General features: G+C 37.3%; 3 protein-coding genes across 4 annotated transcripts; 2 read left to right on the top strand and 1 right to left on the bottom strand.

Annotated features, from left to right (window-relative positions):
- Positions 1–72: 72 nt before the first annotated feature.
- LOC116767468 (fidgetin-like protein 1) lies at positions 73–4,779 on the top strand. Of its 2 annotated transcripts, XM_032657795.2 has the most exons (10): positions 73–289; positions 369–527; positions 1,051–1,533; positions 1,602–1,714; positions 2,072–2,227; positions 2,541–2,674; positions 3,097–3,211; positions 3,576–3,688; positions 4,205–4,390; positions 4,618–4,779. In XM_032657795.2, the coding sequence occupies exons 1-10, from the start codon at positions 189–191 to the stop codon at positions 4,735–4,737; spliced, it is 1,680 nt and encodes a 559-aa protein (XP_032513686.2). In that variant the 5' UTR covers positions 73–188; the 3' UTR covers positions 4,738–4,779. The 2 variants fall into 2 exon arrangements, with proteins under 2 accessions (XP_032513686.2, XP_061383447.1); XM_061527463.1 differs by lacking the exon at positions 1,051–1,533.
- Positions 4,780–6,384: 1,605 nt separating this feature from the next.
- LOC116767625 (DNA polymerase eta) lies at positions 6,385–9,742 on the top strand. The gene is made up of 8 exons (XM_032658035.2): positions 6,385–6,686; positions 6,762–6,896; positions 7,014–7,116; positions 7,203–7,419; positions 7,619–7,736; positions 7,827–7,967; positions 8,087–8,457; positions 8,530–9,742. Exons 1-8 carry the CDS (start codon positions 6,553–6,555, stop codon positions 9,666–9,668), a joined length of 2,358 nt encoding a protein of 785 aa, XP_032513926.2. The 5' UTR covers positions 6,385–6,552; the 3' UTR covers positions 9,669–9,742.
- A 220-nt stretch (positions 9,743–9,962) lies between these two features.
- On the bottom strand, positions 9,963–12,552 carry LOC116767643 (large ribosomal subunit protein uL16). The gene is made up of 5 exons (XM_032658064.2): positions 12,430–12,552; positions 12,278–12,306; positions 11,895–12,200; positions 10,418–10,580; positions 9,963–10,167 (listed from the first exon to the last, which is right to left on the bottom strand). Exons 2-5 carry the CDS (start codon positions 12,298–12,300, stop codon positions 10,000–10,002), a joined length of 660 nt encoding a protein of 219 aa, XP_032513955.2. The 5' UTR covers positions 12,301–12,306; positions 12,430–12,552; the 3' UTR covers positions 9,963–9,999.
- Positions 12,553–12,590: the final 38 nt, after the last annotated feature.

The following is a 12,590-nucleotide window of genomic DNA, read 5'->3' on the forward strand; positions in this document are numbered from 1 at the left end:
CTTAAGTAATTCAAGTTGTTAAAGTGAACGAAACATTAAAAGTATTTATTTTACGCCAGTTACGCGCCTTTTTGCTAAATGCTGTTAAAGTGTCATATTTGCAACCGTATCAAAACAAGTTTTTGAAATGCAATTTCAAATATAGTAATTCATTTCTACACTTCTATTTTTTAGTATTTTTATATAAAATGTATCAATCACAAGGAATGAGTTGCAACACCTTAAACTTAGAAAATATAACTTTGTTAGATAAATTTTCGTTACAGGAATATAAAGAATCTCTTTCCAAGTGCGTTAAAAGAAAAATTAAATGTAGATTTTTTTGAGTTATTTTAGAACTGATTTCTGGATTATGTATCATTTTACAGATCTTCCAACATAACTTCGAATTTGTTATCGAAAGAAGTATGGGATAAAAATACCAATAATTTAGATGAACGTACTATGAATTACATTCTAAGTGCGAGTAAGGAAGTTCTTAAAAACCCGAATAATGATATATCTAATACATGGAAGTCAGATTTGAGGTTTGAATTCTGCTTTTTGTAAATAGAAACAATAATATATTATTGTATTAAACATTAATTAAAATTTTGTTAAGTGATGAAGCAGAAACCTCTTTTGGGTTCTCTGATTTGGGTAGTGTTCCTGAAAATATAATTTTTGAGACAGCTGGTAATGATATTAGTTGAAAACATAGTATTTCATTTCCATGGTATGGCAATTGGTAGTCTGTGCTTGGGCCTGAACTATTTAAAATTCTCACACTGTGAACATCTAGTTACACCTGAATGATGTATAAAATATAGTTGAAACGTCACCCAAATTACATAATAATATTATATCTCGACTAGAAGGGGTAAAATTTATGCAAATATCTGTATTGAGTAGTGCAATAAAACTAAACAAAACTGATATTAAACATTTTTATTACAAAATCTTTGACAGCTAGAAGAATTTATCATGTTAAAGTATCTGACCGACATTGCCAGACATTATTCTTTATTAATTATACAGTTTCTTGTGCCATCATGGTGATTTAACTTTCAGCAACATCGATCCACTCCGCATCTTCCAGAGCTCATTACGGAATTGTGATAAATGTACTTATATTGAAACCAATACTACCAATACCTCGATAGGCATAAGTTGTCAATGTGATTATAACCAGCATTACAATGATAACACCAGCCTCAAGCCACTGCACAGGGAGTCAAGTCAGGATTCCAGATCATGTGGTGAAAGACTTTTATTCAAACCCACATTCACTCGCCCTCGGGTCAAGAGACCCATCGATGCGTCTAAGAGTGTACCAAATTGCAATGGACCCTCCGAAATGGACGTCGATCCGAAGCCCGTTCCTACAGGTGAAGCTGCTGATGATGAAGAGAGAGCTCACAAGAGTAACGTGGCCAAAATAACTTTTAAGACCGCCAAGGAAGCTCTGCTGTCGTCAAACCCAGCTGCCAGGCGAACACTGGGAGCGTCGAGGAAGGCTCAGGCGAAATTCATTTCACCAATGCTCGGAGCACAGTACGGCTTAACAGACATAACGTTCCTATGACGATACATCAGAGAATGATTGAAAATCATCATTTCAGAGAAAAACAGGAGCTCGCGGAACCGGCTGTCGGCGATGATCGGCTTCGGAATATCGATCCGAAAATGATTGAACTCATAGAAAACGAGATCATAGACAAGGGAACGCCCGTCGGTGAGATTATATCAAAAGCCTTGAGAAAGGTTTCATCCATATATTTATTAAATCTAATCCGGTCCAAGGTCAACCTGATGATGACTACCAGCAGTAGCTTGTTACGTGCAGTAGACACTGATTGTAGAAATGAACACGTCTTGATGATATACTTTCAACTAATCTTTGTTCCTATAGTTAACTCATAATTGAATTTACATACACACATTTAGTTATTCCTTACAGTAAACGCACATCTGCATCCATTCGCTGGATGTGTTTATGTTTTTCTCCAAAACTACTACCATCCGAAAATAGTATTAGCCTTAAGAAAGAAACACACACACAGACACACATTTATATACATATATGTTCCAGGATGGGAGGACATAGCCGGTCTGGAGCACGCCAAGTCCGTGATCCAGGAGGCGGTGGTGTGGCCTCTCCTCAGACCCGATATCTTCACGGGCCTGCGGAGACCGCCGCGCGGTATCCTGCTCTTCGGGCCGCCCGGCACTGGCAAGACACTTATAGGTTACGACTTATTATTTATATTAAAAAAGTAGCCGAAGTTACTTCTCACGACATCCGCTGTCTAACGATAGAAATTCCACCAAAGTCGGTACAGTCGCTTTAGAGTCAAATATTTTTTTTTTGTTGTTATGACCGTGTGTGTATATATACATATTTTATTAATTTGTATGAAAAACGTACAAATAATAAAAATGTTTTATTTCATACACGACAGCCGGTATTTATAGCCGCTGTACTGATCTTCTCTCACTAAGTCTACAACCTGGTTTTTGTACTCTTTGTATCAGCGTGGTATAAGTCTGTTGTTGTTCAGGTAAATGTATAGCGTCCCAGTGCAAGGCGACCTTCTTCAGTATCTCCGCCTCCTCGCTGACCTCCAAGTGGATCGGGGACGGGGAGAAGATGGTCAGGGCGCTGTTCGCTGTGGCGAGGTGCCATCAGCCAGCCGTGAGACCTATTGAGATTTTATATAATATAAACTATAAAACAAACGCTTCCAATATGCAAAATTTCTAACAAAAAATATTTTTCCATCCTCCACGTTGGTTTTGACACCTAATTATTATTTCAATAATTTGTTTAAGGACGCTCAGTTCGGCTGATTATCAGTCAAATAAAATGAACGCACTATATAGCATACTTGTCGTCCTACTGCTGGTTACATCCCGCGGTGCTGTGAGTGACGGGGTGGGGGTGGGGGGGGGGACTGAACTATTTAAAAAATATAATTCGTTTGTCGGAACCATCTCAGGATATATCTTGTGCATAGAGAACGATTTACTTGTGACAGCCTCGCCGCCACGCCGCTCTCACCGCTCGGGGGGTGAGGCGTTATCTCTGGGGCTTCAATAATTAATTTCATTAATCAGGTGGTGTTTATGGACGAGATCGACTCCCTGCTGAGCGCTCGAGGGGACTCCGAGCACGAAGCCTCCCGCCGCATCAAGACAGAGTTCCTGGTGCAGTTCGATGGAACCAACACCGGTTGTATATTGTTCACTCTAGCCAATACAATACAGTAACCTCGGAGAGGGGGCTGCTCGGGTGGTCGTGCTAATTTATCCAGCCGTAATTTCCACTTAATTAGTAACCACTAAGTTCTTAACACATTCATTACGGGCGAAGTTATAATATTCTACTAACTGAATTAAATATCGACAATACTTTGACTGAGCCGCAGCAATTATTAAACCAATGCTCAGTAGTAATTAAAAACTATTTCTATATTAATGGTAACAGTATAAAGTGAGTACTAAAGGAATTAGTTATAAAATTAACCGTATAGTTGTAGTATGGTTATGATGGTCTTCTTAGTATATTAATATGTCATAACTGTCGTTTGCTGCAGGTGAAGACGAGCGTCTGTTGGTCGTGGGCGCCACCAACAGGCCGCAGGAGCTAGACGACGCGGCGCGGAGAAGACTCGTCAAACGACTATACATACCGCTACCCGGCTTGGAGGTGAGCAGGGAGATAGGATTTACCAAGTACTGATAGAGAAACACAATGACTTGCCGCTAGCATTGATAATGGTATATAAAGCCTGTCACCGGAACCACTTGAAGTATACCGTATACTCTCAGACAACGTAAATAATTTAAATCAGTAGTCTTTATGATAAGAAAATAAGATAAAGGCAAGAATACGTTGTACGTTGTATCACGTCTTATTTGCGAGATACGAGACTATGTTTCAATCGAAAATATCAATCAATCGTAATTTTAATATAATTATTAAAATCTAATATAGATATTAATACGATATATTATATTATCAGGACTAATTGTATGACTGCATTTAAAACTAATATTCGTAATATAGACCTATATTCGATTAAGTAGTCTCTTATTCTCAACGAGAACAGATATCTTCCGTGACGCTTTCTTCACTGGCACCCCTTCACTGACAACCTTTTTCTAAGTGTTGGGTGTGGGACTCGGAGGTGACTATTGAGTACTTGTTAACATGTGTTCCCAGGCGCGCCATCAAATAATTTACAATCTGTTGTCCCGCGAGCGTCACAGTCTATCGTCCAACGACATGCGGCTAGTGTCGGAGCAGTGCGAGGGTTACTCCGGCGCGGACGTGAGGTCGCTGTGTGCGGAGGCCGCCATGGGACCTGTGAGGGCCCTCACTGACATCACCTCTATCAGCGCCAGCCAGGTATATCACACTTGTTGTAAGTTAGATCATGGCGTTGCTTTCGATTATCCAACGAAACAAGATAAATTTTGTAAATAATAATTGACACTCGCCGATGACATCATTTAATTTAAACTCCTTCAAAAAATCATTCGTGAAATCCATTAGTTACCGGTGTTGTATACGAAACACACGATAACCTTTGATCAGACTACGTGTTATAATAAACTTATTATGTAACATCAAAGGTCCGCCCGGTCAATGTTCAAGATTTCCAATCGGCGCTGCAGAGAGTGCGGCCCAGCGTGTCCCAGGATGACCTCGGGCAGTACGTCAAGTGGAACGAGACATACGGACACGGAGCTTAATGGAGTTGGTGCTCGACAATAAATTACTTTGAAGACTTTAAACGTTGTTTTAGTATGAGCCGCAGTGGGAGGTCGAAGATGACTTATGAACTATATTTATAACGGAAGGGGTGTAAGCTAGTATATGTTGGTTAGCGAATAATACTGAGTAATATAATTCCTGAGTGCCAATGAAAGCTTCTTGATAAATGCACCTAACCTTCCAGGGCTGTGGGTGTGTAGCTCTCTAACTCGGTAACCAGTCTTTTAAAACTCTGAAATACAATGATGCTCTAATCTTCCTGCGCTGTTACGATGTCCCCTCTGTTGCTGGTGCGCGTCAAAGCATTAATTGAAAATCATTGTGAGTAGGGCCGTGCACTGTTTTTTCTGTTAAATGTAGGGTATTGTTTTATGTTTAGCCGTTGACCATATAGGCGATCAGTGAAAACCCATCTTGCTCACAAATACAGAATATACAAGCCGGCCTTTAGCTGACGGCGCTCCAACGTTTAACAGAAACCTTCTCCTGTCGTCAGGGGATATTGGAGCAGCCAGTCCTAATCGAGATTCCACAAAAGGATTTCTATCACGGAACCCTGTGGAGCCTCACAGCTGACGCTACGACGATATACTGTATTCTAATAGTGCACTCCTACAGGACTCCTTTGTTCAGCAGGTATGCCACCTACAGTTGTCGAAGATAAGGAGGTACGAAGACGGTAGTTTCGAACCGCAAAGTATTGAGGGCGTAGACGACGTCCAGCGAAAACGCTAGGACGACGATCCCATCAGACACTGGCTTTTGTATCACATCTCTCAGAGCACTCAGGAAGCCAAGACAGTCCTGAAACTGACTGACTCACTGACAGTTCTTTGAAGGTGTTTGGTGAGGTGAACAGAGAAGAGTTTACTCATCTAATCCAACAATACGATTGGCCTGTGGATGTCTTCTAATACATCTCCAACCGTAAGCAGGCACAATCTCCCCGACTCCCTGCTTTTCGGGAACTGTCCAATGTGCATGCAGAGATTACAAAATTCCCTAAGGTAACCAGGTATTCCAAAGTGACGCAGTACTTACCCTGGAATATCCCATAGGGGAGAGCAGGGACTACTCCTCAATAACCCCGATGAGGAAATCCGGCTGCAGTGATTCCAACAACGAGGTGCTAGTAAGGCAAGGTAATACCACGTCAGTTCATTATTTAGTTTGTATCAATGATCCTACGCTTCGTATTATTTTCACAGTTTCTTTAATACATATTAAATTGATAATTCTAGAATAATGATATATATATTTTTTTACTCAATATTATTCAATAAAATGTATGCCTTTAATTTTCCATTCTGATAGTAGAGATGTTTCTAAAATATTTATGTGTATGAAAATCTATATTTAGTTAGTATCCTGTTTTTTAATTGAAATATTTTGAACAGAAAATACTTAATTAAGGTAACATAAAAATGATAACCGTATTAAACCTATAAAGAAGTCTAATACAGCAATAGTCAAGTTTATTTTACAGTTAAAGTTCAGTTCACGTTTTAAATTGTTACGGATTTTATCGATGGTTTATATTTCCACAGAAGATACATTTAAGAAATGTCATGTTCGATGGTATAAAAGACACGGATGTGTCAAACATCACAACTGTCATTTTGACAAATTAATTACAAATAACAAAACAGTACATAATCTAAAAAAAATATAAATAGGTTAAGATTTTGGCGGGATATAATAAACATGAAAAAAATCATGATATTTATGTAAAGTGCAATGCTCTGATAGGGACTAAATTATTATTTGTATGGATTATCGCTATTAATGTGATTATGGATCAGGAGAACAGGATTGTTGTACTGATAGATATGGACTGTTTTTATTGTCAAGTAGAAGAAAAATTAAATCCACAATTGAAAGGCAAACCAATTGCTGTCGTGCAATATAATCCCTGGAGAGGAGGAGGGTGAGACTCGTTATATACTTACAAGGGTACAACTACAACTAAAACTGCCTCCTTATTTGTGTTATTTTTTCATAGAATTATAGCCGTGAACTATGTTGCTCGAGCCATGGGAGTAACCAGGCACATGAGAGGTAATGAAGCTAAGCAGAAGTGTCCAGAAATACAACTACCATCGGTACCATGTTTCAGAGGGAAGGCGGATATAACCAAGTAATGTCATATTATGATGTAATCTTGAAATATTTTCTTCCCTTCCCAGTATACAAATATAACTTGTTATAATATTTTTTTTCTGTTCAAGAATATCATTGTTAAACTGTATTCCAGGTACAGAGAAGCGGGCAAAGATGTTGCTAAGGTCCTACAAAGGTTTACACCCTTATTGGAAAGAGCTTCTATTGATGAGGCATATTTAGATATCACAGACCCGGTAACTATCAATTTATACTATTATACTGTAAATGAAAATATATAATGTGTAAAATATGCAATTTATTTTTATGTTGACAATTTAAGGTGCGGAAGAGAATTCTAAACATTGATGTCGGGGACATAAATTCTAACATGTTACCAAATAATTTTGCCCTCGGTTATGATACATTAGATTCCTTCATATCTGATGTACATAGCTGTGGCCTGTCGTCTATGGAGTTTGATTATGAACACTCAAAACATCTTCTTGTCGGTGCTCTCATAGTTAGCGAGATAAGGGCTGCGGTATACGCTGAAACTGGTGAATAATTCCTATTTAACTATCGTGGAATAAAGGTGACATTTAGATTGTTTTATTGGACTTTAAAACTGCAAAAAATGTCATAAAATAAATTTTCACCACATAATGAGATCTAATATTAAAGCGAGTATTCATTTGAATGAAACTAATATTTTCGGATTACTATGTGTCGCTTCATTTAAATTTTCACCACTTCCAGGCTACCAATGTTCAGCCGGGATAGCTCATAATAAAATCTTGGCAAAGCTTGTGTGTGGTATGAACAAGCCCAACAAACAGACAGTTTTACCAAAACATTCTGTTAACATTCTATACAAGTCAGTGTCGAACTTTTAATTCACTGGTCACTTGTTCACATCAGTGAATAATCTCACTTAATTTATATGTTTAATGTTTGTTTCTTCCAGGACATTGTCACTCAAAAAAGTAAAGCACTTGGGTGGGAAGTTTGGGGATCACGTCGCTGAAACTCTTAATATTAGTACGATGGGACAACTGCAGACATTCACGGAAAAGGATCTTCAGGCAAGATTTGATGAAAAGAACGGGTGAGAACAAAAGACAACTAAATCAAATAATTTGTCTGAATTTGTTATTAAAATATGTTAATGTTATCACGCAATAATAATATTAATAAATGATTTTTATATTATAAATGATATTGCAGTTCCTGGTTGTACAATATTGCCCGCGGCGTTGACTTGGAACCAGTCCAAGCTAGATTTAACCCTAAAAGTATCGGTTGTTGCAAACAGCTGAGAGGCAAAGCGGCTCTACAGGATTTAGTCAGCCTCAGGAAGTGGCTTCGAGATCTGGGCGATGAAATCGAGAACCGATTGGAACAGGACTCATTAGAAAATAGTCGGATCCCGAAGCAAATGGTTGTTAGTTTTTCTTTACAAGCTTCCAAAGGGAAGAGAGATATAAGTAGTTCAAGGTCTTACAATTTCAGCCCCGAAGATGAATTATGTGGAGAAATATTTTCGAGTAAGGCCTTGGAGCTAGTGATGGACAGTGCCGAAGGCTGCAAACCGACAGGTATATATAACTAATTGTTGCTATAATATAAATATTTGTTTAATATCAATTTAATTATTTATTTTATTACAGATGGCGAACTCAACAGGATGTTGAAAGCACCGATAACGTTTTTAGGCATAAGTGTTGGGAAATTTGATGATAATATTGATGCGAAGAAAACGAAAAAGATCAAAGATTATTTCAGTGCCGGGTCGTCTAAGGATGTGTCACAAACCGATGAAAGCGTTAGGATAAAACCTGAGAGATGTGTTGAGAAGGATGGAACCAACGCTGGCAAAGAATACGTTTTAGAAAAATACTTTGAATCATCTGATGACGTTAGAAAAGAAAATATTACGAGTAAAATAAGTACAGAAACAGAACAACGTAAAGAGACGGTATACCAATCCAGTTTGGACAGACAGGAGTCATTTTTTGCAAAATATTTAAACAGTGGAAGATCAAATGTTGCGAATGACAGAACGCCTTGCACACGCGCGGCGACGCCTGTTTGTAACGTGGAATGTAACGCTGAAGCCAGTAACGACACGGACTATTCAGGTTCAACAATAAATGAGGAAATTAACAGGAGTATAGCTCTCTTTGAAGATGATCCAGATGATGTAACGCGAGTTGTTAATATGAGGCAGCTGTTGAAGACATCGGAAGCGAAGTTAGAAGATGTGGAGGATGGAGACAGAGCTCAGACAGGAACATCGCCGATAGAACCTGAACGAAATAAATCTCCCGATATAAACAGCGTTGAATGCTCTGAATGTGGCAAGACAGTGTCTTTGGACAAATTCGATGAACACTCAGATTATCATTTAGCGCTTAAATTAAGAGAGGAAATGAGACAGGAGGTCAGAAGAGAACAGAACAGAACAAAATCTGTTCTGTCAGAAACTAATAAGAATTCTCCAAATAAAAAAGAAACACCAGAAAAACAATGCACCAGGAGTGACAATGTACCTTCAATAGTCAATTTCTTTACAAAATTCGACAGATCCATTGAAACAAAATTATGTGCGGAATGTGGAAAGAAAGTCCCCATTAACAAACTCCCTGAACATCTAGATTTCCACGAAGCTCAGAAATTGAGCAGAGAAATAAACAACCGGTCAAGTGTAGTGAATGTAACGAGTGCTAAAAGAAAAAGAAAGTCGTCATCTCCAGTTAAAAAAAACAAAGTGCCTTGTAAGTCAATAGATCTGTTCTTTAGACAATAGGAAGATAATAACTAGAGATGACCTCAGTAAATGATATGAATGGTTTAAAATATATTATGAATTAAATATTATAAGTTTGTCGTTTATATTGAAATTATCGAGCTTGTAGTTTTACATAAAAAAAATATTTCTTCGTTAGTTTATAAAATCTGCACATATGTGCAATCGGATTTACTATTCGTCTCAAGCTGATGTAAAAAGATAATATTTGTATAACTGGCTTAAATTACTTTTTAGGGGATACTTAGAATTTGTTCCTGTTGATTATGAAACAGTTTCTGGCAATAATAAGTCTTGTATGTAATTAAAAGTTTATTTATGGGGAGCACATTTAAACGTTATGTATCTCCGTCTGGACCTTCCTCCACGAGTCGAGGGGTCCATGTTCCGGGCGGTACTTCACGTTGCATCCGTCGTTGGCTAGACGGCCCTCCTCACGCAGCTGTTCGAACTCGTCACGGTCGTACTTAGTGAAACCCCATTTCTTGGAGATGTAGATCTGCATAAATAAACTTTTGTTATAGATACATTATATTTTAAAGTCTACTGAAGTGCTCGATTATCCGTCCACCTGTTGGTAGGTGGACATGAAGTCCGAGATCTCAGTAACAGCTTATTCACTTTATCTTGAAAGTGTAAGATGCAAAACTTCATACTAATATTTATTAAATATACTGCTAACAGCATACATCTAGATGTATAGATTTCCTTAATGTAACTCGACTGACTATGTCATGTATATGTCTCACCTTTTGACGGCCAGGGAACTTGAACTTGGCACGACGCAGAGCCTCTACAACCTGCGCCTTCCATCTGTCGCTGGAGCGCACCGACATGATTGGCTGGCCGATGCGAACTCGAGCTACGGTGCCTTGAGGCTTACCAAAGGCACCTCTCATCCCTGTCTGGAGCCTAGAATAAAAAGTAGATATTATACAATTAGTATAAGTATGTCATTTCTCCTATTGGAAGGTGGAAATGAAGCTGTAGGTGGTGACCTATCTCAGTAACAGCCTATCACCCTTTTCTTGAAGACACCCAAATTAAAACTTAAAAGAAACACTGCTACAGACAAGTTATTCCAAATCCAAAGTGATGGAAGGCCACAGTGTTGCAGATTATATGATGATAGGAAGCAGATGCTCACAAGAAGTGTAAATACTGCACCAATTATCGTCTAAAATACTGAAGCTAACAACCTCAAGTTTGTGCTCAAGGAGGAAATCACTTAAAATATAACAAACAGACGAAATGATATCTAAGAATTGCTCAATTATTATTAATAGACTTCAGTTTAGGGATTTGTTTTATATTTTATTGATAACCAGGACATTTGATCACTGTCAGAGTACAAAGTTGGACAATATGTCTTATAAACAAACAACTGCACTGGGGTAAACCGTAAAGAATATATGAAATCTATCAGATTTTTATAGAAATAAATAGTAAAAATATTATAAAATAACTTCAAAAGTGTAGTTTTGAAGAAATTCAATAATTAAGTATCAATATTTAATTATTGAATTGCATGTATTTGTATAAACTAATCAGAAGATAACTATGTTTGTGGAAACAAGACATAAAATGTCACCAAGTAATCTATCTATTAGTTGAATTGCTCTAGGACAATATAAATTTAATTTTTTTAACGGACAAAATCATATGTTAAGGAAATTGCTATTAAATCATCATATTATATTAGATAAACACTTATCTGTATCAACATGATGTAGCAAAATAGTAATAATTGCAAAGTCATAATGAAAAAAAATCATTAATAATCATAATAGCAGTTACATGTTATTCAGCTTTCCTGCATTTTAAGCAAAGAAAATCTTAATAATGAGGAAAAAAAAGATTAAACATAAAAAACAAGAATTGTCAGGTTTTATTGATAGTTAATTGCCGTTTTAGATACGTGAAGAGGACATGAAAGTGGTCTACACTAAGCGCCAATTCTAAATCATTTAAAGCAGATTGCATTTAAACAGTGAATTAATAATTATAGTAAAATATTATTCAGTAAAAATTTATTATTGATTAAGTATAGGATAGTTGAATTATATGATTAAGATTAAGAATTTTTAGTTAGGAGATACTTTCTCAAGAATGAATATAGTTTTAAAATGTAATGTGATCACGAGCAGAATAATTATTTTAAAGCCAATAGAAATTTAACATCATCTTAGCATGTTTCAAAAACTAGTTTAGATAAACACTACATACCTATCAGCTCCAGCACACGATAACATTTTGTTGATGCGGATAACGTGGAATGGATGCAGCCTCATGCGGATGTGGAACTGATCCTTGCCGCAGTTCTTCACGAGGTACTTGTTACAACAGATACGACCAGCCTCCAGGGCCTCGGAACTCAGCTGTTCATACTCGTCTGATACCAGATGCACGCACAGAGGGAAGTCGTCCACTGCAGCCTTCTTCTTACCCAAATCGAAGATACGGATCTTAGGATCTGGTACACCACGGCAGAACCGAGATTTTGGGTAAGGTTTGTTTTTACAATACCGATAACTGAAAACATTAAATAGAACTTAATTTATAACCTTTTAGAACGCATACCGAAAGTTTCAGGGGATAACAATATTTACCATCTCGCTGGTCGGCGCCCCATTGTGAACTGAAATAAATACAAATATACTTTTAGTTTAATACGAACACAGTAAATAATTTATAACACCATTAAATATACAAAGTTCGTGCAGATGTTTAAAGATTTAAATTCTAGAAAAATGATCACCACCTTCACAAAGTGACACCTCAATCGTGAAAGAAATGTTGACAACCGGAACAGTCAAACTAAGCTTATTGCACAGATAACACAACCGTAACAGATAACAATTTGGACTGCTTCGTAATAGGTTAATAAACATAACTTAAGAGAATATTTACAAAATTAAAGTG

This window comes from Danaus plexippus, assembly GCF_018135715.1.
Source record: "Danaus plexippus chromosome 9 unlocalized genomic scaffold, MEX_DaPlex mxdp_26, whole genome shotgun sequence".
NCBI classification, from domain to species: Eukaryota; Metazoa; Arthropoda; class Insecta; order Lepidoptera; family Nymphalidae; genus Danaus; species Danaus plexippus.

Bases quoted from the DNA above. Each gene is read 5' to 3' on its own strand.
- LOC116767468 (XM_032657795.2), top strand. From the start codon at position 189: ATGTATCAATCACAAGGAATGAGTTGCAACACCTTAAACTTAGAAAAT. The intron at 528-1,050 runs GTTTGAATTCTG...TTTAACTTTCAG, and splicing joins ACATGGAAGTCAGATTTGAG to CAACATCGATCCACTCCGCA. The intron at 3,212-3,575 runs GTTGTATATTGT...CGTTTGCTGCAG, and splicing joins GTTCGATGGAACCAACACCG to GTGAAGACGAGCGTCTGTTG.
- LOC116767625 (XM_032658035.2), top strand. From the start codon at position 6,553: ATGGATCAGGAGAACAGGATTGTTGTACTGATAGATATGGACTGTTTT. The intron at 6,687-6,761 runs GTGAGACTCGTT...ATTTTTTCATAG, and splicing joins AATCCCTGGAGAGGAGGAGG to AATTATAGCCGTGAACTATG. The intron at 6,897-7,013 runs GTAATGTCATAT...ACTGTATTCCAG, and splicing joins GGGAAGGCGGATATAACCAA to GTACAGAGAAGCGGGCAAAG.
- LOC116767643 (XM_032658064.2), bottom strand. From the start codon at position 12,300: ATGGGGCGCCGACCAGCGAGATG. The intron at 10,581-11,894 runs GTATGTAGTGTT...TTTTTATTCTAG, and splicing joins TCGTGTGCTGGAGCTGATAG to GCTCCAGACAGGGATGAGAG. The intron at 10,168-10,417 runs GTGAGACATATA...TTATTTATGCAG, and splicing joins AGTTCCCTGGCCGTCAAAAG to ATCTACATCTCCAAGAAATG.